Raw genomic sequence first — 25,959 nt, forward strand, 5'->3', positions numbered from 1 at the left:
CAGTTGCTCATCCATTTACCATCTTTGTTTTGGGACAACAGACTGAACACTTCATGTCAGGAGAAGTCGGGCTGTGATGAGCCAAGTGGGCGGGTGCACCAGGGTGTTTGGGTGGATGGATATTTTTTTGGCTGGGACCTTCACATATTCTCTAAAGTTAATTATGTTTCATTTTTTTATTTTTATTTTTTCGGGAAGCTTTCCTGCTGTACGGATTTGTTTGTTTGTGTGAAGTCTGTAAATTTCTTAATGTCATTGCTGTTGTTACCCAGTAGGATGGAGAGATTTGGATCAGCCCTTTCATTTAAAGACCAAATAATCTCACTGTAATTAGTGCGAGACAGAGAGAATCACTGTTCCCAGTGTTTTTTTCACACGACCATATTTTAATGCTAAATTAAATATTCAGTCATGAGTTAAAGTAGATCATGAGAAATGTGCCTCAGTGATTGTGATTCTTACTGTTATTCTATAAACAACAAAAAATGTTGAGTTTTTTTATGATTTGAGTGTTTGCAGGGTTCACAAAGATGGAATAGTTTCACCTCATCTGCTAAATCAATCCTGATGTTTAAAAATCTTTCATTTTGTATTTCTGTGTTTAAGGATCGCCACAATTTTCCATTTCTTTTAAAGAAATCTGTTTAATTTCAGCGCACAAGTGAGAAAAACCTTTCCCAGATAACGGAATGATACTTTTTTCAACTTAAACACACAGAGAAAGAAATGTACTTTTCCATACAGTATTTAGAATAAGGTTTTACTCAACCCAAAGCAGTACACCTCTTGTTCATAGCTGCACAGTCTGGCTAAGGCAGAGGTTAATGAAGTGTTTGTGCGACTCCATGAGGGGGGAGTTTGGCTGAGATTAAGTGCTAGATGGGGCTCTGCAGCAAAAGGGCATTGCTGTACCTCTATAAAGTTCCATGCAGCCCAATATGATAATGAACTGCGTTGATGAATGTCACAGGACTGAAAGGAGGTTTTTGTTGCTCCCAGAAGACAACAGAAAAAGCTTGTCTGGTATCTGGAAAAAGCTGCTTTCAGCTCAAGAAAACTCTATGAAACATGTGGTTTGTACCGCTCCATCTGGTTACAACATCAGTCAGTAGTTTGTATTCAAGCAGCTGCAGTATCTTTACTTTTTGTTGCACTACATGGTTGTGTACTTTCTACTGGTGTGATAGATCTCAGTAGTTTCAGAAGAATATTCAGTTAGTTGCCAGATTTAATTTTGTTCAGATATAGTGTATGAATTAACTTCCTTACTTTACTTTGCAACCTAATATTAGTATGTACCTGCCGTGGTAGGAGTACTACTTTTAAACATAACTAACTTTAACCTTTAATTTGACTTTATTTTGTCTAACCAAAGGCTGTTTCCGTGAAGGAGCTGCATTTTGAGTGTTCCAATGACATTAACGAATTTTGAACATTGATGCCAGAGACTTTGGGAAAACTCTGTCATTCTATTGGTCAGAATATACCATCCTTTTTTTCTACCTTTTTTTTTTACATGTTCTAGAGAATTATTTTTTCAGGATATTTTTTCTGTAGTTCAAGTTATTCAAGTCATAAACTTACCAATCAGATGCCTCAATAAAAATAGTTGGTGTCAAGTCAAGGCTTTGAAATATTTGTCAGATTTCATAAAGCCTGCAAAGGGGGTGGCCTTCCAACAAGCTCACTACAGATTGGTGAGATGTGGTTGCCATAGAAATTCAGACTGACTCTGACCAATCAGTGCTTACTGATTGGTTCCAACATGGCAGCGTCCGTATAGCAGCTGAATTGACTTCATTTCGTTGGAGTAAACCATTTCACATCACACTATTTCAGGCCAGGTCTCATATACAGTCAATGCTCAAGACAAATTATATTTTGGAATGCCAACTACTTTTCACATTAAGTTATCAACTTATAAGCTGTTTATTTTATTTTTGACTCATGTTTCACACGTGCTTTACATTTTCCCATATCTCACCATCATTTGGTGAACAGATTTTTCTGTCTCCATTTCCTCCACTGAAACTAAAACAGGAAGCTTATTGTTCCAAATCCACCAAATTCTTCACAGGAAACCAACTTCCTTCTCTGTAAATTGTTGACCGTTCACCAAAAATGGCAGCCTCTTTCTCCAAACACCACTCCCTGGTCTTTTCTTATTTAGAGCAGTTCCTCTCGTTGCGATTCTCCATTGTTTAGACTCCAGGTTGGGCTCGCGTTTTCACCAGAAATAGAACTTTTACTCTGTTTTAGTCTCTAGGGCTGTTTAGACGGAGAATTTGGACTGAGAGCCAATAAGACAAGAGGAGAAGACGAGTGAGTTGGATTTAGAGTCCATGTTTGGTCACCTTGTAAATGCTTCCTCATTTTCCACCCTTTTGCTTTGTATTCTCAATCAAAACAGACGTGCAAGTACAGGGAGGAATTGTGTCATAACGGTTCATTAAATGATGGTGTCATATTCTTTTCCTGCTATCGTAAACCTGTGCAGCGTGGCTCGAAGGGATTCATTGAAATGAACATGAAACGTGTTAGGCAAGCCATGTAAATGTCTGTTATAGAAAGGCATGAACATGCAGGAGTATTCTTCTCCTCTGGAAGCCATTTCTGCAGAAGCGCCAGCCGTTATGAAGCAGGAGGAGGCTAATCATAAGGAGTGCTCCCAACACATCAGTAGCCGCTCTAACTTAACAAAAAGCAACATGGTGTTAACATTCCTCAGCTGACCAAGGTCCCAATTCAAGAGCCAACATGTCTGCTCCTGGTTAATGGCTCATGTTATAATTACTGAGCCCGTGTGTGTGCGCTGTAAAGAAAAATCACTTGAAAAACAGACATGTTTTTCTATAGATAAAACCGGATTTTCATGATGACAAATGTCAGGAGGGATTACGATCTGAAATGGCCTTTTGTTGCTGGATCTCTGTCATATATCACCAATGATCTCAGATAAGAAAATTCTGCTCTCCATCAGTCTTCTCTTAACAGTTTCTGGAGTTCCACTGTGAATCAGTTCGTTTGCGAGTTGGAAACTCTCAGATGCCAGTGGCTGTTGTTCCCAGTGACAGGTTTACCACGTTGTTTGGTATGGTGGTGGAGGTGAGATGATTTGGGATTTTCAGCCTCTGGTTCCGGGCATCATGCTGCCGTGAAGTCTGCTTTAATATAAGTAAAGTCAAATGTTTTACCTCTCAGATCACGCGTCTTCGTTTTCACATGACTGCAATTACAAATACATTTAGAATAATTATATTAAGCTATAAATATAAATATAAGTTACTGTTGGTTAGAAATAATAGAAAAAATCTGAACTAAGATAGGATTCATTGCTTTCTAAGTGGGATGATTTTCTCTTGACTGATGGGATCAAACTGTGTTCTGCATATATGTTCCATCTTTATCATGAGTTCTGTGGCGAGAACTATGAATAAAGTGATGGATGGTGACATTATTTCTAAAATCGTTACATGATCTTCTGACCGGATGACCCAGCGGATGCCGAGTCATGACTGTTTGGGTAATAAACACCCATGAAGACTGATGTAGTAAATTCATTTTCAAATTAGTCGTTTAAAAAAAATTATTTAAAGCCACTGAAAAATGCAGCCATTTCTAGTGTTTATCTACTCTTGTGTTGCGTAATTTACAACTCTAAAATCAACGTTTATATATTAGAGACCCTTTATTTGAACTGGCATTAGATGAGAAAAATTTTGGGACCATTATTCTGAAATAACGTTGATTAACAACAACAAAATCAACACTTACTTCACATAATAGTTAACGCTTATTTAAAATTGCTGTTACCCAGTGAGCGTTAGGTGAGAAAAAGTGTTTTACGTTGAAATAAAGTCAATGTACAACAAAAAAATCAACATTTTTATATCATTTCTATATTCATGATACAATGTTGTTAAATTTTGGTGTCATAACAGGGACCCCCTTTTTTTATTTGTATTAGGAGTTAGAGACATTTTATATTGAAAAAGGTTGATTAACAGCAATAAAATCAACATTTATTTATGATAGACCCTTTAACTGAACTGGCATCAAGGGGACAAAATATAAGGGAGTCAAATATGATCTATATTTAAATTAGCCTTAAGGTGAGGAAAAATGTTAGGACTTCTGTATCTCTTATTGAAATGTTAATAACTAATGAACACATATTAAAACAAAAGTATCGGAGAACAGTTTATTAATAAACTTCTCAATTCATGATCCCTAAAGGAGCAACTATAGCTAGTAGTCATGTGCAGTGGAAAGGTAGATCCCTGATCGTGTTCATATCATATCACATGTTTAATCATGTGTGTTACATGTTCATCTTGTCAAAACTGTTGTTCATTCAATGCAAAGCTTTATGAAATTAAGGTTCAGCTTCAGGCAGCTTCAAAAATATGTTTACAGTGGAAGGTTTTTTAGAATTTTTGCGAAATCCTAAAAAACAACGATGGAAACATGAGTGGGAGGGTTTCACCTCAGGATGGGCCGTCGTCCGTCTCTGTCTGGTCAGTAAGTAGCCCACTATCACCCGCCCTCTTCCACGGTGGTTTCCGCTTTCAAAGAAACAGCATCATTACGTGACACACAAGTTTGGCATTTATCACACGGCAGCTTATCTCTGTGCGATCTGGATCTAAAAAAACAAAAGCAGAGAGCTTCCGAAAGGAACGATGCGTAATTGAAATAGTTGGGATATTACATTGGAGCTCACGTCTGTGTTAAATGCTGCAGACGTGGAGGCCCTGCATTTGTGGAGACGGCTAGTTTGCAGAGACCACCACAGACTTGAAACAGGAACCACTTGTAAAGCTCAGCATGGTGCCTCAGCTATGTGCGGACAGATGCAGATGCCGTTGGAATTTTAAAGACAGGACTTTGTCATATTTCTGACGGCGTTGCGCAGATGACTAATCCAATTCAATATCAGTCTGGTTCCAACGCTTACAGTACTGGGGTACCTTTAGGTCAGTTAAATCTGTAGGTGTTGGGTTCCAAAGGTAATTCTTTTTTTTTTTAATGGTTACTGTGGGTTTTAAAGCAGAGTTAATGCAGAGGCTTACATCTTGACAATGACTGGACGCTACTGTTCTGTCCCTTTAGACCTTTGTTTAGAGCTGAAGTCAGAAACACCTTGACCTCTGCTCTCTCCTACTAATGTCCCTCAGGGACAGTGTGTTTGTGTGTGTATAAACACATTTGTGTCCCCCTAACAGAGCCAAGGCCAATAACCCAGAGGCATTTATGATTATCGCAATCATCGCAATTGACCAATTAACTTCACATTAAAGGACATTTGTGAATAAAAACCCTAATCCTGATTCCTGTAGTTGCTGGCATACAGTAATCCTGTTTGTAAATGGTAAATTGCATATACCAGGCCTGCACAATAAATTGCAAATTTATCGCAATATCAAGCTGTGCCATACCCATATCGCAAAGGTTTGTTAAAATTGCGATAAATGGTAACCTTAAATGTGCGATAACAATCTTATGGCAGCTTTAGGTATTTAAGAAATCAATTAAATCCATTTATGCATTTGACCAATCATATGGTCCCCTTGCATGTAAGATGCTCGCCTCCTATGTAGACAAGGGTTATTTGGAGTATAATTTCAGTTATGTTGACTCTTTTTCAAATCTAACGGTTTTCCGGGTAAATGAAAATGATGTTTTTGGTTGTTTTGGTATTTGTTCATGTATCACAAGTTATATTGTCATCGCAATATTGATCACTCATATCGCAAATCGCAAGTTTTGCTCATATCGTGCAGCCCTAGCGTAATTTTTATATGGCACGGCTTTTTTACCTTCCTTTAAAGCTAGAAGTGCTTTACAGTCACAGTACCTTTCTGGCATCAACCCATAATCACCAGATTACGGGTTGGGGGGTTATGGAGGTTCAATGTCTATCCCAAGGACACTATAAAAAAGAAGGCAAGCAAGCCGGGAACTGAACCTCTTCCGATCTTTTGACCACTCAACCTTTGCACCACCACCTCAATCCTGACATGTAATCCTGACATTCACGTGAAATGACAACAAAACGGAGACCATCCGGCCCATTTCTACCTACAGCGAAGGGAAAACCTTAGATTAGTGGTCTCCAACTCCCAACCCACGAATCGATACCAGTGCGTGGGACAGTTGGTACCAAGCCGCAGATAAAACAAACACATTAATCCATTGTCTCTGCAGACCACTAAATTGAAGCACGAAAAGTAGCAAAGTCAACAAAAAAACTAACTTATTTAGAAAGTTGTTTTTTTTGTTTTTGTTTTTTAGCAGAAAAGAGTCAGTGCGGAAACGGAAGAAGAGCCTTTGACTTCAAAATAAAAGAAATTTACATTTAACAGACAGACCAGGAGTCTTTACTCAATGTATGGATTAATTTTTTCCACAGACCACAATAATAATGCAAAATCTTCAGCTACTGGGTGTCTAATGTTAAGTGGATGCTGCTAATAAAGTTGCTCACACCTTAATAATTGGACGAGGTTGAAGTTGGCATTCGATGTTTTAGCTAAATCTAAATCACATTTCAGTTTTTCCTCAATGATAGTGTTTAAGTGGGTAAATAAAGTTTAGAGCAGATGCAGGTATTTTACAGAGCACGACGCATGAACCTAAAACCTAAAAAACCCCGCCCACTTTAGGCTCGTACAGATTGAAAATATTATAAGACATCAAACCAGTCCGTGGCCTTAAAAAAGGTTGGGGGCCCATTTCCTTGGACCATCTGTGTAAACTGAGAATTATCTGAAGTCATAATCATTTATAAAAGATTAAAGTTTAACAGAGATGGTCAAGTTTTGTGCAAAGGTCAATAAACATTTACATAGTTTGAGTTTACCATGTAATGTTGCACACATAGAATCTTCTGTAGCTTTGAACACTGATTTATCAGTTGTTTTTCTTCCTAATGTTTAGTTTAAAAAAGGGTGGGTAATTACTTATTGTTCTTTTATATGTTACTACCCACCTGTTCAAAAATGTTGGCTCTCCGAATGTGGTGACGAACATTCGCACACCTGCAGGGGCAGACTTTTTTTTTTCTTTCTTTAGTTGTAAGTGTCCCTTCCAAATTAATTGGTAACCTTAAAGCAGCTGTCGCTGTTGTGTTGCAAGTTGGTAGCTAATGAATATTTGTTTAGAGAGCATGAATGTTGACAGCGGTTACACAGGAGAGTGAGAGGGTGAAAATGACTTGCTCTCAGGGGCCTTGACAACCTTTGCCCCCGGGGCTCTTGTTTCAGGCCCTGTAATTGCCACTGACCAATGGGCTACCAGTTGAAACTAGACCCCGAGCAGCAGCTATTAACGTCCCCCTCCGAACGGATCTTGTTTTGATTCCCGATGCTTTTATAGGTTTTGTCTTTAGGAGACATTCCTGCTCGGCACATACCGTGCACTCCTTTCTGCCCCTATTTTCCTTCCTTCCCGTCTTGTGGGGCCATTGCCCCCCCCCCCCCCCCCCCCCCCCCCCGCGCGCGCTCACAAACATCCACGCCGCCACCATCAGCAATGCACGTTTTGTGTGCATGCGTACGTGCGTGTGCACACAGAGGCTGCTGACCAGCCCACCCTCCTCTGGCCTCTTCTGATAGCTACACTCCATGAACTTGGCCACCCGTCACAGCTGCGTTAAGATTGGAGGATGGGGGGGCCCGTGTATCCAGCTGTGTCGGAAGACACGGGTGGGGGCAGGGCAGGCTCAGATGCAGATGGTTTGGGTCAAATGGAGATGTTTGAGGGTGAAGGGGGAAGGGGGCTTTCGGAGCTCAGGGGCACAATAACTCCAGGGGTTCCTCCTTCAACCTCTGGATGAATTCATTGAGAGGAAGCCAACATTTGTTTTCAGACGTTGCTTAGTTTTGTCCTCGCAGATGACTTATCTACGTCGGATCTGCAGCGTGCTACCACCCACAGAATCAGGGATTGACATGTCAGTGTTTTGATGATGAAACATCCATGTCATTTCCAACATACAGATAAGTTGTAGTAACCTGAACTGAGTGACCCGCCCCCCCTAGCATTCCAGACAGGAAGTACCCGCTGGCTCCAAGAAGCCAAAATCCCGTAGATATCTATAGAGAAATAACTGGCTATTTGTCGGAATAACCATTCTTGCTCTGGCACATTCTTTTCTTGTTAATCCTCAGTTTTTCTTTATGAAACTTCTTTCCTGTAGTGGGAGTTATTCAAGTTATGAATTCAAGTCCAATAAAAAAAAAGTCGGTGAAGCCGATGTTCAAGACGTTTGAAAGATGTCGTGTAGCCCACTTGCACGTTGTAGGGGTATGGACTTTCAACAAGCTCACTTCTGATTGGTAGTAGTAGTTGCCATAGCAAGTTAGCCCGACTCGAGCTAATCACTGTTTGTTTGGAGTTTGTGTAACAATTCGTTTTAACGACTTGACTCATGTTGTAGTTTGTGGTTGCCCATACCTAACATGGATCCAGGACATCTTTAGTCAAAACGTCAACCAGTGTGACTCAGAGAGAAATACCTGATACTGAACAGTGCAGGTGAAGTTTTACGCATTCCTTAGATTTTCTTGCAAGATCATCATGTGTAAATGAAATATGTGTACAAACAAACAAGTAAACAAGAATTCATGTCAAATCCATTCACATTTTAGTGTCCTAAAGTTCAGCCCACTGTTGTTTTTCCACATAATAATCTAAAGGGAACATTATTAAAACAACAAGTCTTTGCTAAATTCCAAGTGTTTCCACACATTGGACTGGAATGATGGACTGATCAGTTTTTGGTGACATCACATGTGTGTTGTCTGCTGTGATGCACTTGGTCGGATAGTGTTTTCTTATATCAATTATATTAGATGTATTTCACTTTTAAATGATTAGAATGGAATAGGAATTTGATTAACAACTTGGCCTAGACAGATCAATCTTGTTGGATCGTAGGAATAGAAATCGAGTCGTCGATTAAGTCGATTCATTGTTACACCCTTACTGCCTATGGACGTCATCTGGCTCCAACATGGTAAACGGTTCATGGCATTTACTTATATGGCGCCTTTCTACCTTCATTGAAGGCTCAAAGCACATAACAGTCATAGAACATTCCTCCACTCACATACATTCACAGACTGACGGTGACTCCGCTGCCTTAGATGGTGCCACCAGAGTAGGGTTCAGTGTCTTGCCCAAGGACACTGGTGGCTGAATTGACTATATTTGGCTCGGAGCCGGAAGTAAGCCATTTTCTATGGGTGATGTCACACTCACTGGGTCCAGTTCTCTCATATAGTCAACGGTTGGAACAGTGAAAACAGTTATTTCCAGCAGACGGAGCCATAAAACGATCCCAATCGTGGGCGTGTGCGCAAACATCATCTAAAAAATGTACAATCTTTGAGGAGGCAAATGATTTTCTGCTTCCTGTCAACAAATATTTACAAAGAAATGTTATAAAAACAGAGATATCTATCAAAAATAGATTAGAAAGGTCTTTAATGTCTATCAGAAGTGAAAAAACTCATTTTCTTAGGGAACTTAAAGAAAATACAGAGTTTGAGGAATAAAGTAAAGAAATGTCCGCACTGCATGGAGAGCTGTCAATCATAATCAGTTGTGATGGACTGTTACCCTGCCCAGGCCAGAGATTGTGTCACATAAACTTTAATGTACAAAAACAGGATGTCTAGAAAACGGATTTACACTTTAATGAACATTAAAGGAAGATAACATAAAAGTTTTTGTCATGGTCAAAAAAGCAGAGGAAGTTCTTTGATGGTAGTTGGATGTTGTAAAATAAAAGCTAAAGTACAAAGCATGGAGAACCACAACACAAAGATCGGTTCTCAGATTCTGTCACTGGGTTTTTCCACGCAGACGGCTCCGCTCTGCTTGTTTATTTCCTCTCTGACCTTGATTATCTCGTTTGCAGAATGGCAGTGGAGGATGGACAGATGAAGCCGACAGCAACAGAGGAAGAGGGGAAGCCTCCAGGGACTTTGCAAAGGTGAGTTCTCTAAACCCACTCCAGAGTTTGGAGAGCAAAGAGTATGAAAGCAATGTCTGTCTTTACTGGTTCTGACCCGGAAGAAGAAGAAGAAAGCATGACCATCAGGTTTTTACAAACACCACACCTTCACCTCCTGCTCCAAGTTTAAGGATGAGACATTTCCAAATGATCCATTCTCCGATGCACTCCATTGTGTCTGCAGGAAAATGTTGTCAAATTAGCTTATAATTCTTTGATTTTTAGCAAATGTATTTGACGCTTTCATTCAAGCTTCATGCAACCCTTCCTAAAGGCCCACATAGTAATAAAATATTTAAAGGAATGTTTTTGCAAATGTGTTTTTCTTCTGGTCATGGTCTTGTTAGAAAGGAAGAGGACAGTCTGGGCTGGGCAGGCAGGCAGGCAGGCAGGCAGGCACCTACTTTCACCGGTGGTTCATCATGTTAGAACCACAGCAGGACATTCCTTTTTACTTTTTGTGTTCTCTTTCAGCTCTACGAGCTGGACAGCGATCCCAAACGGAAGGAATTTTTGGACGATCTCTTCACCTTTATGCAGAAACGAGGTAAGCTCTTCATTTCAGCTCTTTCTAGCCTCTTAATGTTACCACAATTGTCAAGGTTTACCTTTTTTTTTTTTAAACATTACGTCTTGTAAGCATGTGATGCGTTAGACCTTTGTGGGGGAAAGCAGTTATTGTTTAATTTCAATCGGTAATTTATTTGCAGGCTTGGACTCATTTTTGGAGTTTAATTTAAAGGACAGCATCTCACCTTTGCTTTAACGTTCAAGATTCAAAGGAGGTTAATTTAAACCCAACGTTTTCCTCTTTGCCCTTGTTGTAAATACCGGCCAACTTCCTTTTCCATCATTATTTCCTCAGGAAGTTGACCTTTTTTATTTCTACATCTTACATTGAATTTATTACTATAAGCCCTGCAGCACCAACGGATTGGTTGCATCTAATTATTACGACATGCCAGACCGTCAGAAATCCAAAGCGGTGTGAATTTGTTTTCGCTCGTCTGATGTTTCTTATCTACATGTCAAGCATGCAAGTTCACTGATCAACTTAGGAGACATCTTGTAACCCACACCGCATGTCCTTGGAGTCTTTGACTAATTCCCTTCCCCAGAGTAAATGCCTTAGGGTGTCAGCTGGTGAGATCTGCCTCAGCTGATCCTGCATTATCAGAGTCAAGTAGATCTGTCAGTGGCACAACTTATTAAGTTGGTCAGCACGCAGGCGAGCTGAGCTGACCATGTGCTGCTTTGGCTGCTGGACCGTTCAGACTCATGCGGCTAATAGGCTTTTATGAAAGGAGAACGCAGTTGGATCCTATAAATCATTGGGTCAAAAATCCAGAACAGAGTGAATCACGGTGGGAATTTCGCTGCCATGTTTTGTTTTTTTGACTTTGAGGTCTGAATATTAATGTCAAAAGAGATGCGTGATGTCTGCATGTGATGGTTTGTTCCAGTGTGCCATTAAGCAACTGATCAATGTGCACGCCCTGTTGTCTAACGACCCATAATGCATGTGTTTGCGCTTGTCTGATACGTGACATTGAGCTGATGAGGGAAATGTGTTTTTTTCTATTGTTTTTGTGTAAAATTTGACTGTTTGTGTGTTGTTTAGCTGTAGAGGCTGAAGCTGATCTAAAAACTATCAGTCACACTTATTTGCACACTTAAAACTTGTTCAGTAGTGCTGCTGAGTAAACCATGGTCCGGTTCATCAAAGGTCCATAAATAGACAAAAAGACGGACACGCTGACTGTTGTGAAACACCAACACTTGGTGGTAGTGCAAACCACCATGACACTTTGTTAATGTTCTACTAAGCAGCAACATCCATGTGTATTCATAAAAAAAGCGCTCGATGCTAAATTGGTTGCCAGGTTTGACACCTTAACCCTTGTGCTGTCTTGTTGGGTCCAGATGACAGTGTGCTAAACCTTTTTTCTTCAATGATTTTTGATCCTCCCTGGTGTCCGTGGATTACATGAAATGCACCTTTGTCATGGTAGGGATAACATGTCAATGTAAGGGTGGGGTCATTTTGACCCCTCAAGATAGCACAAAGGTTAAGGGAGTGCTGGCAACAAAAATAATGTTTTCATGAGCCCAACTTGATTGTTTCTATGTATGTTTTTTTTAAATGCTGTTTTCTGCTGCAGTCATTCAGTGAGCTGTGCTTTGTCACTTTGCACAAAGAAGTAGCTGCCTGCCTTTCAGCACAGCCCTCCATTAGGAGTAAAACAAAAAGAACAAAAGCGCCTCTGATAAAGATCTGCAGCCACTTCCATTCTGTTTTCCTCCCGCAGAAGCTGTTAAAGGGGGTTGCCGCTTGATTCATGAAACTGGATATTTTTCAAGAGCGAGCAAACGGCATGCAAAGAAAAAAAGGGTCAACGCGTCTCGTCGCTTAAATGAAATGTCACAGTCTCCACATGATAGGAAGATTGAAGGAATACATCTGCTGATGGTGTGTTTCCAGGAAAGGAAAGTGAATATAGATTGGGTCTTACATGAACAGAAATAGGTAGATACTTATTCTTGTAGAAATATATGTTAGATTTATGGCCGATCTCACATACGTGACGATTGTCCGGCGTCGGCACCGCAGCGCTTTCTTTCACACAGTCTATCGAAGTGGAGACGTGAAAAACATCTGCAGAGAAGAGACCAGGGGTTAAAAAATGAATGCCATCTCTTTCATGAAGCCATAAAGTGAGACATTATTGTAAAACCATTTTTACGACGGACCGAGCGACCTAATTACAAGGCAGTCATTCAGTGACTTTTCAGATTTGTTTGGCTGTCTTCTTGTGTGATGATAACCAAAGCAGACCACCGATTAGCGTTTGAAATGTCAGTTTAGAATGATATGATTTAGGGCAATTGTAGATGCATTTAAAGAGAAAGTTTCCTGTAAATTTCCTAAAATATTGTGTTCAGCTCTCAAGTCTTTAGTGGAGTAAAGTGTTTCCCGTGTTGCTAAGGAAAAAGTATTAAAAAAATAACTTTATTTGCAGAAACAACTTTACATATTACACAAAATAGTCACCGTTTTTAATGTTACTATTTAGTAGAGTAAAAGAAACAATTCATGTGTTTTTCTTGACTCAACAGCCAAAAACTGAGCTCCTCTTCTTTTCCACTGCTGCACGTTTCTGTTTGTGCATTGGAGCCCCATGACTGTAATGTTTTATTTCTTCCATGTCGTTCTGCCCTCTTTGTCTGCTTATTCACTGGAGCTCCCCTGACCAGAGCAGGTCACCGTGCTCCTGTCCTGTATCTCTGCTACTGATTACAGCATGCGTGAATGACTGAGTCTGAAGGTTGTTTACAAACACCGACACTTATTCCTGTGGCGCAGTTTCAAGTTGACACGTTTTGTATCGCAGCCACTGCAGATAATGCACCTGATGAGGAAATGCCAGATTAAACATTAAACATGAGATTAATGGTAAATTTTGGATTGAACGTCAGATTGAGCTCTGTTAACCTCCACCTGAAGACTTGCAACCAAACTACAGCTTTTCTGGAAGAAAAAGAAGCAGCTTTGGAAATTGATGCAGTAGGAAAAAAATGGTGAAATTCAAAAGACTTTTGGGATAACACAACATGAAGACTGGAAAAAAAGTTGTTAAATCATTTGATGGAAGTATTTTTCTGCACATTGAGGATTTGATTCTGTGGCCTTTATTTAGTTAAGACTTCAACAATTTGATTTTATGATAAAAAAAATCTGACCCAATTGTAATTGTTAATATGATCTTGTTATTTCATTGCTTTTATTTAAAAAATAGTGGCAGAACAAAGTATTTTACTTCCTCCGTGCCGTTTTTTGTTGTTGCACTCAGATCTCCAAGTTGTAGCTGAAGACAAACCTAATGGTTTTTCTGCCGATAGGATTTGATTATGTGGTCTTTATGTAGTTGGGGCTTCAGCAATTAATTTCATTATTAAAAATGATTCCAACCCCATTGTACTCGTTAAACTGATATTTTATGTGCTTGAGATGTGATTGGCTATTTTTTTTTAAAGTAGAGGCGGAACAAAGTATTTTGCTGTTTTTTTTTGTTGGACTCACATCTCCTAAAAGGCGTGTTGCTTTAAAAAAAAAAGTTATTTATTAAATTTGATCATGTGCAAAACACAACTTTTTGCTGTGTGGTTGAAAATCACGAAGTTTTGGCGCTTTTTGGTCAATTAAAACGGCCGCTTTGGTGTAAGGATCTCGCTGCTAACGTGTCTCTGTGTTAGTTAAAACAGTTTCCTCAAATGACTTTTAGTGTATTGGAGTATTACAAGTATACTGTAGACCATGTACATGTAGTGTAGGAAGTAACTAAACAAATCTTCAGACTAAATGGGAACATTTAAAGTTTGCAATACATGGTACCCCCAAAAAAGTCAACTTCAAGTATACAGCCTCTCTTTTAGGATAAACTATGTATACTTAAGGAAGTAGGCCTCAAGTATACTTAGTAGACCACCTACTTGACCATGTACTGAAATATTCTAACTAATACTTTGTCAGACTAGATTGGAACATTTTAAGTTTAGAAGATGGTAAATAAAAGGTCATTTTAATGTATACTTAGGTATACTTAAGTGTACTACAAGTATACGTGTTCTATACTTTTATTATTGACTAAGTGTACTACAAGTATTCTTAGTCTATTGACTAAATGAAGTTGTAGTAAACTTAATCAGACTACTTTTTACTGAGGGTCAAGAAACTTAAAAAAAACGTGTTTAAATCACAAAATATGAAATATGAACAATTTGCAAAGTTTTAACATCTTAAAGATTAATTTTCAGCCCCACTTCTGCTGAAACTGCAAGGATTTCCTACAGTTTGTAGAAGAATCCGATGAATGGATGTAGTTGTGGCTGGCCTGCAGTCGTTCCTGCTCTAAACACAGACGTCTTGTTTGGAGGGGAATAAATGAAGGTGAATCAGAGGGGGGTTCCGGATGTGTCCGGCTTCTGTTAGCATCTCTGTTCTGCAACAGACTGAGCGTTTGGCTGACCCCCGCCCTTAAGATGATCAGGGGGAGAAATCCATCAACGGGGAGAAAATGGACTGGTTTCTCTGCCACAGCAGACTTTTTCACGTCAAACCCTCTACCTGAACCAGAACCTGTGGAGGTGACCACATGTCCGGTTGGTGTAACTGGATTCAGCTGGTGCGGATCACGTTCCTGTGTCATTTGAAGAGGTGACTATGGTTTGGAAGTGCCGGGGTCAGCCCTCCGTCGCATTAAGACGGAGTGAAGTTCATACGGTTACGGCTGGACAGGTGAAGATAAAACGACCTTAAATGCCTCAATGACAGGAACACATGTTGTGGAGCTGATAAAACCTTCTTAAGGGTATAATTTCAGCGAACCCGAGGTGAGTTCTTCACCTCTAGCTGCAGACGAGAGGCTGACCTCTCAAACCGGAGCGTTAATCACAGGGAGCGGCTCGGCCGGATCCAGTCTGTTTGCCAGGCTCTTGTTGTCAGTACCCTTTAATTACACCACCATCCATTTCTCTGCAGTCCAGTGGAAATGAAGGGGGTACCGCGTGTAAGGAGTAGTTCTTCAGGCACGGAAATCTCAGGACAGAGAGAGACAAATGGCGAGGGCCTTTTTCCCACCTCAGTAAGGGGCCTCTAAAGTCATGAAAGGGAAGCAACAGCGGAAGGAAAACTTACGAGGGAATCCCATTTCCTGCCTGTGCGCTGAAAAACATGCATGTGTGTTAATGGGTCAGGAATTTTTGCAGCTGTTCCAAATGGTGTCGGTGAGCCAAAGGGGCATTGATGGGGCTCTGTTTTAGGGGAAAAAATGGCAGAAGACATTATAATTCAACACTTTTGACCTTTAACTTCCTCGGCGCTTGAAGTTACAGGAATTTTAGCTGCATGTTTTGCTTTAACCTCTGATCCCGTTTGCTGGTTGTAATATTAAAGAAGGATCTGAGCCTTAATCAAGCGGGCAACCTCATGTATTTATTAATCATTGGCTGCATGGAGAAACATTAGCTAATGGCCGGACATGTGCATACGAATGCATTAAGGCTGCTGTCTCCTTGGAGGGTGCATGATGAGTTACAGCGACATCACTGTTCATTAGATCCATTTCAGGCTTTCTGCTCTCACTTCCACTCACTCCAGAACGCCAGCATAAGCTGCCTCGACGCTATTAACCACCGCAGAGGTTTCGATTACGCAGATGGGTGATTGCCTGTGATGGTTTTGACGCCCAGTCGCCTTGTTATTTGGGGGAGGTGGAGGTCGCAAAACGAGGAGTGAGGAGCAGGGGTGTATGAGGAAGGTCGGGTGTAAAAAAAAAAAACAACACAAGGCAGAAAATAAGAGTGATCCAGCCAGCTGCCTGTCAGCGCCGTCCACTTGAGATGATTAATGGCTCCAGGCTGTGATGGACAGAGTCACTCCTGTTCATTGAAATCACCAGTTAAGAGGAGAGGCGCATGGGAGGTGTTACTTCTTCTCTTCCTGCCAGAAAGCAGCTATATTTCCCAGTGTTCTTTAAATTCTGATTTATTTTTTTTTAGCCAAAAGGAAAAAAAAACTGCGTTGTTTTCTTGGACATAGTTTCTGCAGAGTGGCAGGATTTCATTAGAAATTTGCGTTTGAGTTTTTGGGGGGGCGATGCGGAGCAATCCCCTTCCCCTCCCCATTGCTAAAAGCTCCTTGTTTACACACTCTCCTGCTAGTTTACAGCCCCTCACAACCCCAAGCTAACATGACCAGTGCACCAGAAATGGCGAGCAACGTTGGAGCTATCTAACCAAACAGTTTGGAGCCAGACTCCAGCTCAGACGAGGAAGATAAAAATGTACAGTGATCTATTTGTCTGCGAGTGGATGCATTCGAAAAAATACAGTGTTTACCTCATTCCACAACGTAGAGTTCTAGATGTTTTTAGGCTGTAAAACTCGCTAGACACTTTTCTCAGGCAGACATGAACATTTTCACACTTTACTCTCAAAGTTCGAACCTTGTGTAAATTTGGCGAGACGTTCCTATTTTGTACAGGAATAGGCACTGCTATGTTTGGCACTATGATTAATTGAGATTAATTGACTAGTTCAACAGCCAAAGCTTTGAGCCATAGAATAAGAAAACATGCAATACTGCAATGGAATAATCTGTAAGACAGTGAAAAGTGAACCGCCATGTAGCGAGGGATCCCTAACCCAGAAATGCAGTTTTAAGCTGGATCTTCCTTATAATTGTTTTACCATCATCAGAAAATTGCCACTAGAACTTGTTAAAAACACAGTTTGCACCACATGAGTCTTTCAGAGGGACCACACGGCGCGCCATCTCTGCCTCTTTTCAGAGGGGAAAATCCCGGCGGCACATTTAGGTCTGTTAATGGTAATAAAGCGGTAAGCAGGAGTTGCCTGTGTCATTAAGTTGTTGTGGTCTCGATGGGCCCGGATAAATATTTCTTGAATTAGAGGGAGAAGGAGGGAAATTGCAGGATTACCGTTTAGCTGCAGCACCAACCGTCGTGTTTATGCTTCATCATGTGGTGCTCATTTGAGTGTTTGTGAGGAAACATTGCAGCAAGATGAGACTTTTATCAAACAGTTTGGTGTTTTTAAGACCCACTCCAGTTATTTTTAAAATAAAGGTGGTCCTTTAATTATGATTGTGCTGCTTTTTTTATTTGAGCCCAAATCAACAAACCTGTGTCCTTTTCTAGCAAGTAGTTTTTGCAGAGTTTATCAGACATTCACCTCTGAGTTGTGGTTGAAACGTTGGTGTGGAGCGACCCCGCCCCCTTTAAGGATTTGAAGGACCAAAAGTCATAGCTGGAAAAAGCTGAAAGAGCTGAACATTTGAATAGTTGAATGGTTGAAATAGCTGAAAAATTGTAGAAGGTTTTAGGCACCAAAAAATGGCAGAAGATACTATAATAAAGGAAGAGAAACAGGAAAACAAAAAAAAACCTCAAAAATGCAATTTTGAGCTAAGTTTTCTTTATTCATGTCAGTCAGAAAAATGCTGCAAGAACATGTTAAATCACCAAAAGCACAATTTTATCCAAGTGGGTCTTTAATAGAAACTCTGTGAAATGGAAGAAAACACACTCTTCTTTTCTTAATAACGCGGTGAATTCTTTGTTTTTTGCCGATGTCTTTTTGTAGTGCTGGGAAAAGCGACCTCCCAGCAGGACATTAGAGGAAGTTCCCAAACTGTAACCGAGAGACCAAGAGCTCTGTCCACACCAATTACACCGTGAATGGGCTCTGGGGGATCCAAGCATGCATTATATTACTGCCCTGCTCTGCCCTCGTAACAGGCGGGGCCCTCTGTACAAACACCCCCTCCACAATAGGAACATTCTCTGGCCCTTTGATATGGCCCCATTTTCCTTTAGTTAACACCCCACAACTTCTGGAAAGTGGCAGCACCTGGTTGGTTGGACAATAAAGTCCCCCCCCCCCCCCACCACCACCACCATTGTGAGGGTGTTTGCTCTTTTCGGCGCCGCTTTGCATTTGAAAGCTTTCTTTGCCCGATGTCCTGCGAGCGTTTTGACCTCAGCCGGGTTTGACTCCGATTTAAAATAAATAAATAAATCAATTCTGGCGATGGTAGTGGCGGAGAAGTGACGCGTTGGCGTCTCGTCTTTCCCTCCGTCTTTATCCCCTTCCTCCTCCTCCTGTGTCTTCACCTTCCCCCTCTGTTCATTGTGCTACAGTTACAACCGCTGAAACCTGATAACGCCGCGGGGGACGGAGGTGGAGGGCCGGCCTACGTCCTGCCTGGTGAAGCTGAAGGGGGGGCTGAATTAAAGGGTGTCCTGTCTTTACCACTATGATTAATGATCTCTCAATAAGTAGGAGAGGGGGGGGGGGGGGGGATTTTTTGATTTAGCTGTCCAAACAGAGAGCAGACAGTGGTGGTGGTGGCGGCGGCGGGGGAGTGACTGTCGCGTGTCTCTGAGAGGGTAAAACGGAGGATGAGGGATGAAGAGGGCAGACGTGGAAACCACACGAGGGCAGACGGGGTGCCAGGGTGACTGAGCAGAGGTTAAAGGAGACGTCAGCCGGCCCGTGTAGACACAAGTGCTCTCCCTTTCAGCGCGCCTCCTCCGTGTGCTGCAGCACGCCACTCAAAGATAATCGCCAAAGAAAGCTCAGAGACTGTCAACGCCGGGGCCTCGTCTCTCAGGGAAAGGGTGGCACCCCTAATGATACCCACATGCCAAGCCCGCTTTTTAATCAACGCTCCCAGTCAGGATCAAAACGGAGGAAAAAGGGTTCTCTTTGAACTCGGCCTGCCTCCTCCTCTGCATCTGCCATCAAACATTTTGTGGCTCCCCATCTCGATATATTTGGGCTCTGAGATTATCTTTAGCTCGGTGATGCTCCACCCAGCGGCTGGCAAATTACAACCCAGCCTTTGTGGCGCGAGCATTTGCAGTGGTTCCTTCAAAAACAAAAAGAAATCAGAGTTTTCCTGATGTGTTTGGGGAGGCATCAGATGAAAATCTCCAGACCTATTTTTTTTCCCCCGTTTTGTTTGTTTCTTTTTGCAGCCAAGGCTATTCTTTGTGTGTGTGTGTTTTTTTCTTCCTTCAGCGTGTCTTCGTCCCAACCCCCAATCCCTTTCCACCCTCCTATTATTTCCTCTGTCATTTTGGTCGGCCCGCTGCAGGGCCACAGAACGCCTCTGTGCTGCGCATCTTTAATTACGACCCGTGTTGAGATTTTAGACTTATAGTTGCAGAGCCGCGAGGTCCCTAATCAACTCGCTCGTGATTGACAGAGCAGGAACCAGAGCCTCCAGTTGATTACAATGCTTTATATTCAGGAGGCAATATTTCAAACAAACAAACAAATGTTTAAAGTACCACTCTGTTCACTTTTTGATCTGTTTTAAAAGCATTCCCACTGGTCTTTTGGTTATAATTATACTGTTGGTGCAGAGCAACCCCGCCCCCCTTCCCATCATCCATCTGTTTACACCATTGACTGTATGTGAGAACTGGACTGAATGGCTCTTCCCTCCTGGAGTTCCAAACAGGAAGTACCCACAAAATCCTAGAGACGTCCATAGAGAAATAAACAGCTATTCATGGGTTAGAATACCCATTCTTGATCTGATACACGCTCTTGCTAATCCTCATTCTTTTATATTTTTGTTGTAATTCAAGTTATTTCAGTTATAAACTGCTTAATAGGCTGCTTCAATATAAGTAGGTGGCCTTGTGTGGAGTGTGAAACGTCTGATTGACAGATTTTCTGTAGCCTGCTTGTAGGTGGTGGGGGAGTGGACTTCCAACAAGCTCACTCCTGATTGGCAAGAGCAGTTGCCATAGAAAGGTGGAATCAGAGCTTATCAACGATTTCTGATTCCAACATGGCGGGAACCGTATTGCAAAAGAAAAAAAAATGGTGACTGAATTGATTTTATTTCTTTGGAACCAGAAGTAAGTAATTTTCAATGGATGAAGTCGCACTCACTCAGTCCAGTTCTCATATACAGTCAATGGTATACAGTCTCTCCCACTAGCTTACAGCCCCTCACTCCCCCAAGCTAACATTAGCGGTGGGGGTAAAAAAAAGGCGAGCAATATCGGAGCTATCCAGGCGTACAGTTTTGATCCAGATTCCAGCTCAGACGAGGAAAACAAAGACTTTCAAGGATCTAGTCGTCTGCAAGTGGAAACATCGGAATGGAGCGGAGCACGGAGCTTGTGGCCTGCCGATTGTAGATTCTATGTGACAACTACAAACTTTTTCAAACAGAATATTTTCATCTGCTTCTGATTCACAACAATTTGAATAAAGAAATCCTCAGAAAAGCAATTTTAATGTTAATATTCTTTATATATGTCCTCCATCGTGAGAAAAATGCCACACGAGAATGTTAAAAACAACCAAAAAAAGACCATTTTTATCAGAGTAAGTCTTAAAAAATGCGTATTATCTGTTGACCGAGCATTTCCATAAAAGATGGGGTACTTTTCCATCATTTCGAGCCATCCTTGCGTCCTGTCTTTGTGAGGACCTTCTGAAGGAGTTTGTCCTTGAAAGTCTCCTGTGATCAACAAATTTCCCAAACTTCTGCTATCTCCGCATATCTGCGCGTCTCGCTTCTCCATCTGTGTCCTGTGTGTGCTCTTAAAGCAATGTTTCCTGCCCTCCACACCCATGTGATGGATGGTATGAAATGCATTACAGCCCCCAGAGGAGCCCTACAACCAGTACAATAGCCTTGAGCTCACTTCCAGCTCGGCTCCTTGCTGCAGGGCTCCGTAAGCCGCACAAAAACCCAGATCTGAGTGCAGAGGGGGGCTAATGGGAAAGCAGGAAAGGGATGGATGAGAAATGCAGATGCATCTTTTCCTGACATTTAATTTAATGTTGTTTGTCTGCGCCATCAGACAGACTTGGTGCTTATTTAATAAGCGATGAAATGAAATATCTTGTCTGGCAATTGAAGGAACAGAAGTCAAAGCTTTTTTTTTTTGTCAACTTTTGAGTGATTGTGCTTTAAAGGGAACGCACAAGCTAAAAGACGTTAGCATCGACGGCCCTAGAACTGCTCACAATCCAACCCCCGAGTTTCTTTCTCTTGGAGCAGCTGATGACTCTCGTATTGATCAGAGAGGCTGGCCCCAAATGGAGCTCCTTGGAGCTGATGGCTTTATTTGTCAGTCTGGGTGGTCATTGACTGAGGCAGTTAGCTGCGTTATGAAGCTTGAACATGTACTGTCACACTCCTTCTAATTGCTTTTAGCTGAGTTTCAGGCTGTTATAGGGGAAAAGGTTAAAGCCTAGCGAGTGCACTTAAGTGCCCCCACCCACCCCCCACCGAACCATGATTATGTATTGTCATGTTGCAGCGCACCTATACATTCTTGACATTTTCTCCATCGAAATAGCCATCCGCCCGCATTTCTCTCACTCGATTTTCCGGTTCGTGCGCATCTGACCGTGAATCCGACAAAGCTGTAATTTGCCACACAAAGCGCTGATTTGCATTTGCTTCGGCTTTCATGTATTTATTCAATTTGTGAGAAACCTGACTTCAAAATCTGCTTTGATTAACCTTTGTACGGCGGCCCTGAGGTGCAAATCATGTCAAGAAATCACTCATTCAGTAGTCTCTGAACTCACCGGTGCATTTATTCTCAATGACATGGGAATGACACAGACCCCCCCCTCCATTATAGAAGATTTCACATTTTTGGCTTAAAAGAAACGTAATTGTGAAACTCCCTGGAATCAACCCTTGGAACATCGTTTGGTAGAGCTTCGCCTGGTTTTTAGACTGTTTTTCACACGAGTCTTGGCTTTATTTTTCAGTTTTATACATTGTTATTTAGTCTTTACTTTCTATCATTGTTAGTAAACATCAAAACTGTTTGTTTTTGATTTTTGTAGCTGAAAAATGACTAAATTTTCTACTCTGAATGACCTTTTTTGGGAAAGTTTGAGGGGTACTGTGGAATTATTGTCAAATAATGAAGAATATCTGTAAATAAAAAGAAGTTGTACTAAAAAGATGGACATCAAGCCCTCCGACTGTGCACTGGCTCAGACCAGTGCAGTTCCACTTGTCTGACTTTGACTTTTTACACATCTGCGCAGTCCATCTGTGCACATCCTTAGTAAGGATCGTGCTGTCCTGATTTGCTTTTTTCTTCTTCTTTTTTGCCAACATTAAAATAAACTTTTTTATTATTGTAAATATTTTTAAGAGGTACCTGTTATTGTTACCATCTTGAGGGATACCTTAATGGATAAATGCTATACAATGCGTCTAGTGGAAGTAGATGCATTTTGCTCTTGCGGGCAACAGATCGGTATAGCGACTGAAGATATTTCTTTGAGCTTCTGGCCACAGCCACCGCAAAAGTTTGGTAATGAGTCCTTCACCACAGTTCGGCCAAAACTTTCACTCTTCTTCAAAACTCGAACGTCATTATCCAATCAGTGATGTCCCATAATATACCTACCTTATTTTTTTGGTTTCTTATTTTGTTTCATTTTTTTTAACATTTTATTTTTAATTTCCTGAAATCGCTTTTGTTTTCAACATTTTTTTTACCGTTTTGGTTTTTGGAATTTTTAAATTTCGACATTGTAGTTTTTTAAAAATTCCTTGCTTTTTCATTTGGGCACATTAAAATGTTTGCTGATGTGATTTGAACTTCAGGGCCACCGTAGCTTTATCAGCTTGAACTCTGAGCACCGGCTTTTATGAACAAACGTATGCAACACCTGCGTATGTACACAAAGATTAGATCTCCCGCCTTCTTTACATAACTAACAATGCAGCACTTTTGCAGGCAGCATTTGACCTAATTGAAGCTTTAGATGTCCTCTCGGCACAGAGACCGGTTAAACTGGTACATCCATATGTTTCACAAAGTTTTATCACCTTGAAGCCTAAAGCAACAAAAGTTCGTTAGAAAGAATAATCGTGTTTTTTCCAGATTACTGAACATTTCATCTGTTTTTTTTTTTACATTTTTTTATTTGAAAGTCTCAGAAATAGTCAGTTTTTGGAATCTATTAGAGAACTGAGAGTCCTCATATTTAGTGTGAAGATGGAAAAACTCTGTCTTGTTTCAGGTGTGGGAACTGCAACAGGTTTTTTGTGGTCGCTGTGGCTTAATGTGACAGTTAAAACATGAAGATGGGAAGCAAAACATGCAGAGAAATCTGCTTGGGTGCTTCAGTAAGTTGCGCAATTGTTTTTTTTTTATGTAAAAAGCAGTAAATTCAACCTAATCATGGACAGTAAAAACGTATTTTATTGAGTTGAGAACTTCTTGCAGAAATTACTATCTTCAAATTTGCCTTCATGGGAAAAACCTGAGGTCTCTGTTGAAATTAATACTTTTTTGTAAAACGTGAACAATATGGGACGGGTCAACTCCCACCTCCACCCTTCAGCCACTACGCTGCACGAGACACCTCTTCATCCCTCACACGTCCATCCATCCGTCCACCCGTCTTTGTTGACTCCACAAGGGCCGGCGCTGATCGGGGTCCTGTCAGTTGATCTGCTCGGTCTCTGGGGGTGGAGGAGACTTGGGTTACAGTTGAAGAGGCCATCTCACTTTTCGCGCCTTCCAACCGTTTCAGCCCCCCCCCCCCCCCCCCCCCCCCCCCCCCCTAGTTCACTGGGCGACCCGTTTTTATGACCCGTGAAGAAAAGAGTCGTGTTTCTTTCTGTCTCTCCTCCCAAAAAGAAAAAAAAAATTTCTCGACTCGACTGTCATTATCGAGACGTCTGCAGTGGGAACTTTCATGTATTGGTAAAGATTTATTTGACGGAGGTCTGAATACATTAAAACAATTAAGTAGCAAGTTCTGATAACCTCCTATTTTTCTAAACTGGACTCATTACAAGCCATTTATCAACAAAAACTGCAATTTTCCATTTTGCGTATAATAAATATACCAAAAAAAAGTAATAACAAATAATATAAATGTACAGATTTTTTATAGAGCATTAAATACAAAGAATTAGACATTTAACAAATGTTATCTTCCTAATTATGTTTAAATATTTAAAATGTTATTACCCAAAACCCCGTAAAATGAGTCTTTTTATATATTTTGTTGGTACATATTAAAAGCTTATATATATATATATATATATATATATATATAATCTATTGATTTAATTTTGGGTTATAATCGAATACAATTATTGATCCCACTAAGGGGAAACTAGGTTTTTTCCTATTTACCTGTCACTACAATCTAAAATTATAATTGTACAACAATTGTTATTAACCTTTGTCTAAGGCAGTGTTTTTCAACCTTTTTTGAGCCACGGCACACTTTAACCTTGACTATAATTCCGCGGCACACCAGCATCCAAAAATCAAAAAGGAGAAACTCATAGTCTGTATTGATCTACAGCCCCTCTGCCAATTTTTCATGCATTTTTGTGATAATTGTGGCAAAAAAAAGCTGGAAGTTGCAGCTGTTTTTTCTAAAAGAGGTAACAAACGTTAAGTTAGAAGTTTTAAAAACTGTTTGATGTGTGTTCGTTTTGTTTTTTCAAGACGTCAAAGGAAGACTCATTTTGCGCCGAGACGCCGTCACTTTAACCCGATGCATCATGGGAGATGTAGTGCAATTAGCCGTCGAACGCAGACGGACTAGCGTCTCTGAGCTTCATGGTTTTGTTCACGTGTTCCACGGTCTGATACCGGATCCGCGGAAAGCTACACCGCTAAAAACGAGCTTTAGCTTGTATTTTGTTAGAACTGAGAGACTTTATGAGCAGAATCAGAACAAGGAAGTGAAGACTTTAACCACTTCTGATTGGTCAGACTGATGACGTGTGATTAAGTCTCCAAGAATGATTGATGGAGACAGTTAAAGCGGCGGGACCTTTCAGAAAACGGCTGAAGCTACGGCTAAATCACTGTACCTTCATTCTTATCAAAATGTTTTTAATAGAATCACTAAACACAAAGAAAAAAGTATTTTATGATCTTTTATATTCCTAACTACTCAGTGTTTTATCAGGGCCTGTTTGGATGAACAGAGAGCCGATATCCTGGAGATGGAAAATGTTTTTAGATCAGTTAATGAGGGCAATTTCCCACGGCACACCTGACCATCTCCCACGGCACACTAGTGCGCCGCGGCACACTGGTTGAAAAACACTGCTCTAAGGAACAATATTGAAATAAATTATATATAGAGAAGGATATGTATTCTTTTATTTAATCCATGTTATTTTGAGTTTTTAGGTCATTAATTTCTAAGCCATTTAAAAAAAAAGACTTATTAAAAGATTAGTTTCAAGATTCAAAGTGTTTATTGTCAAATACAACAGGGACGTCAAGTTTCAGTGCAATACCATTCTTACTTTGTACTTGTGCCAATGTATTTAGACAAATGCACATAAAATAAATGTAGTAAGAAAGAAAAACAGA

At 40.8% G+C, this 25,959-nt stretch overlaps 1 protein-coding gene across 2 annotated transcripts in view; it reads left to right on the top strand.

Moving 5' to 3' along the window:
- LOC101163802 (AT-rich interactive domain-containing protein 3B) overlaps positions 1-25,959 on the top strand; it is a 67,452-nt gene that overhangs the window by 23,151 nt on the left and 18,342 nt on the right. For both annotated transcript variants that reach the window (XM_078944666.1, XM_011493975.4), the window contains exons 3-4: positions 9,926-10,000; positions 10,496-10,568. In XM_078944666.1, the coding sequence (XP_078800792.1) occupies positions 9,926-10,000; positions 10,496-10,568 (148 nt within the window). The remainder of the gene's footprint in view (positions 1-9,925; positions 10,001-10,495; positions 10,569-25,959) is intronic.

This window comes from Oryzias latipes, chromosome 3 (assembly GCF_053564925.1).
Source record: "Oryzias latipes strain Hd-rR chromosome 3, Olatipes_Hd-rR_3.1".
NCBI lineage: Eukaryota > Metazoa > Chordata > Actinopteri > Beloniformes > Adrianichthyidae > Oryzias > Oryzias latipes.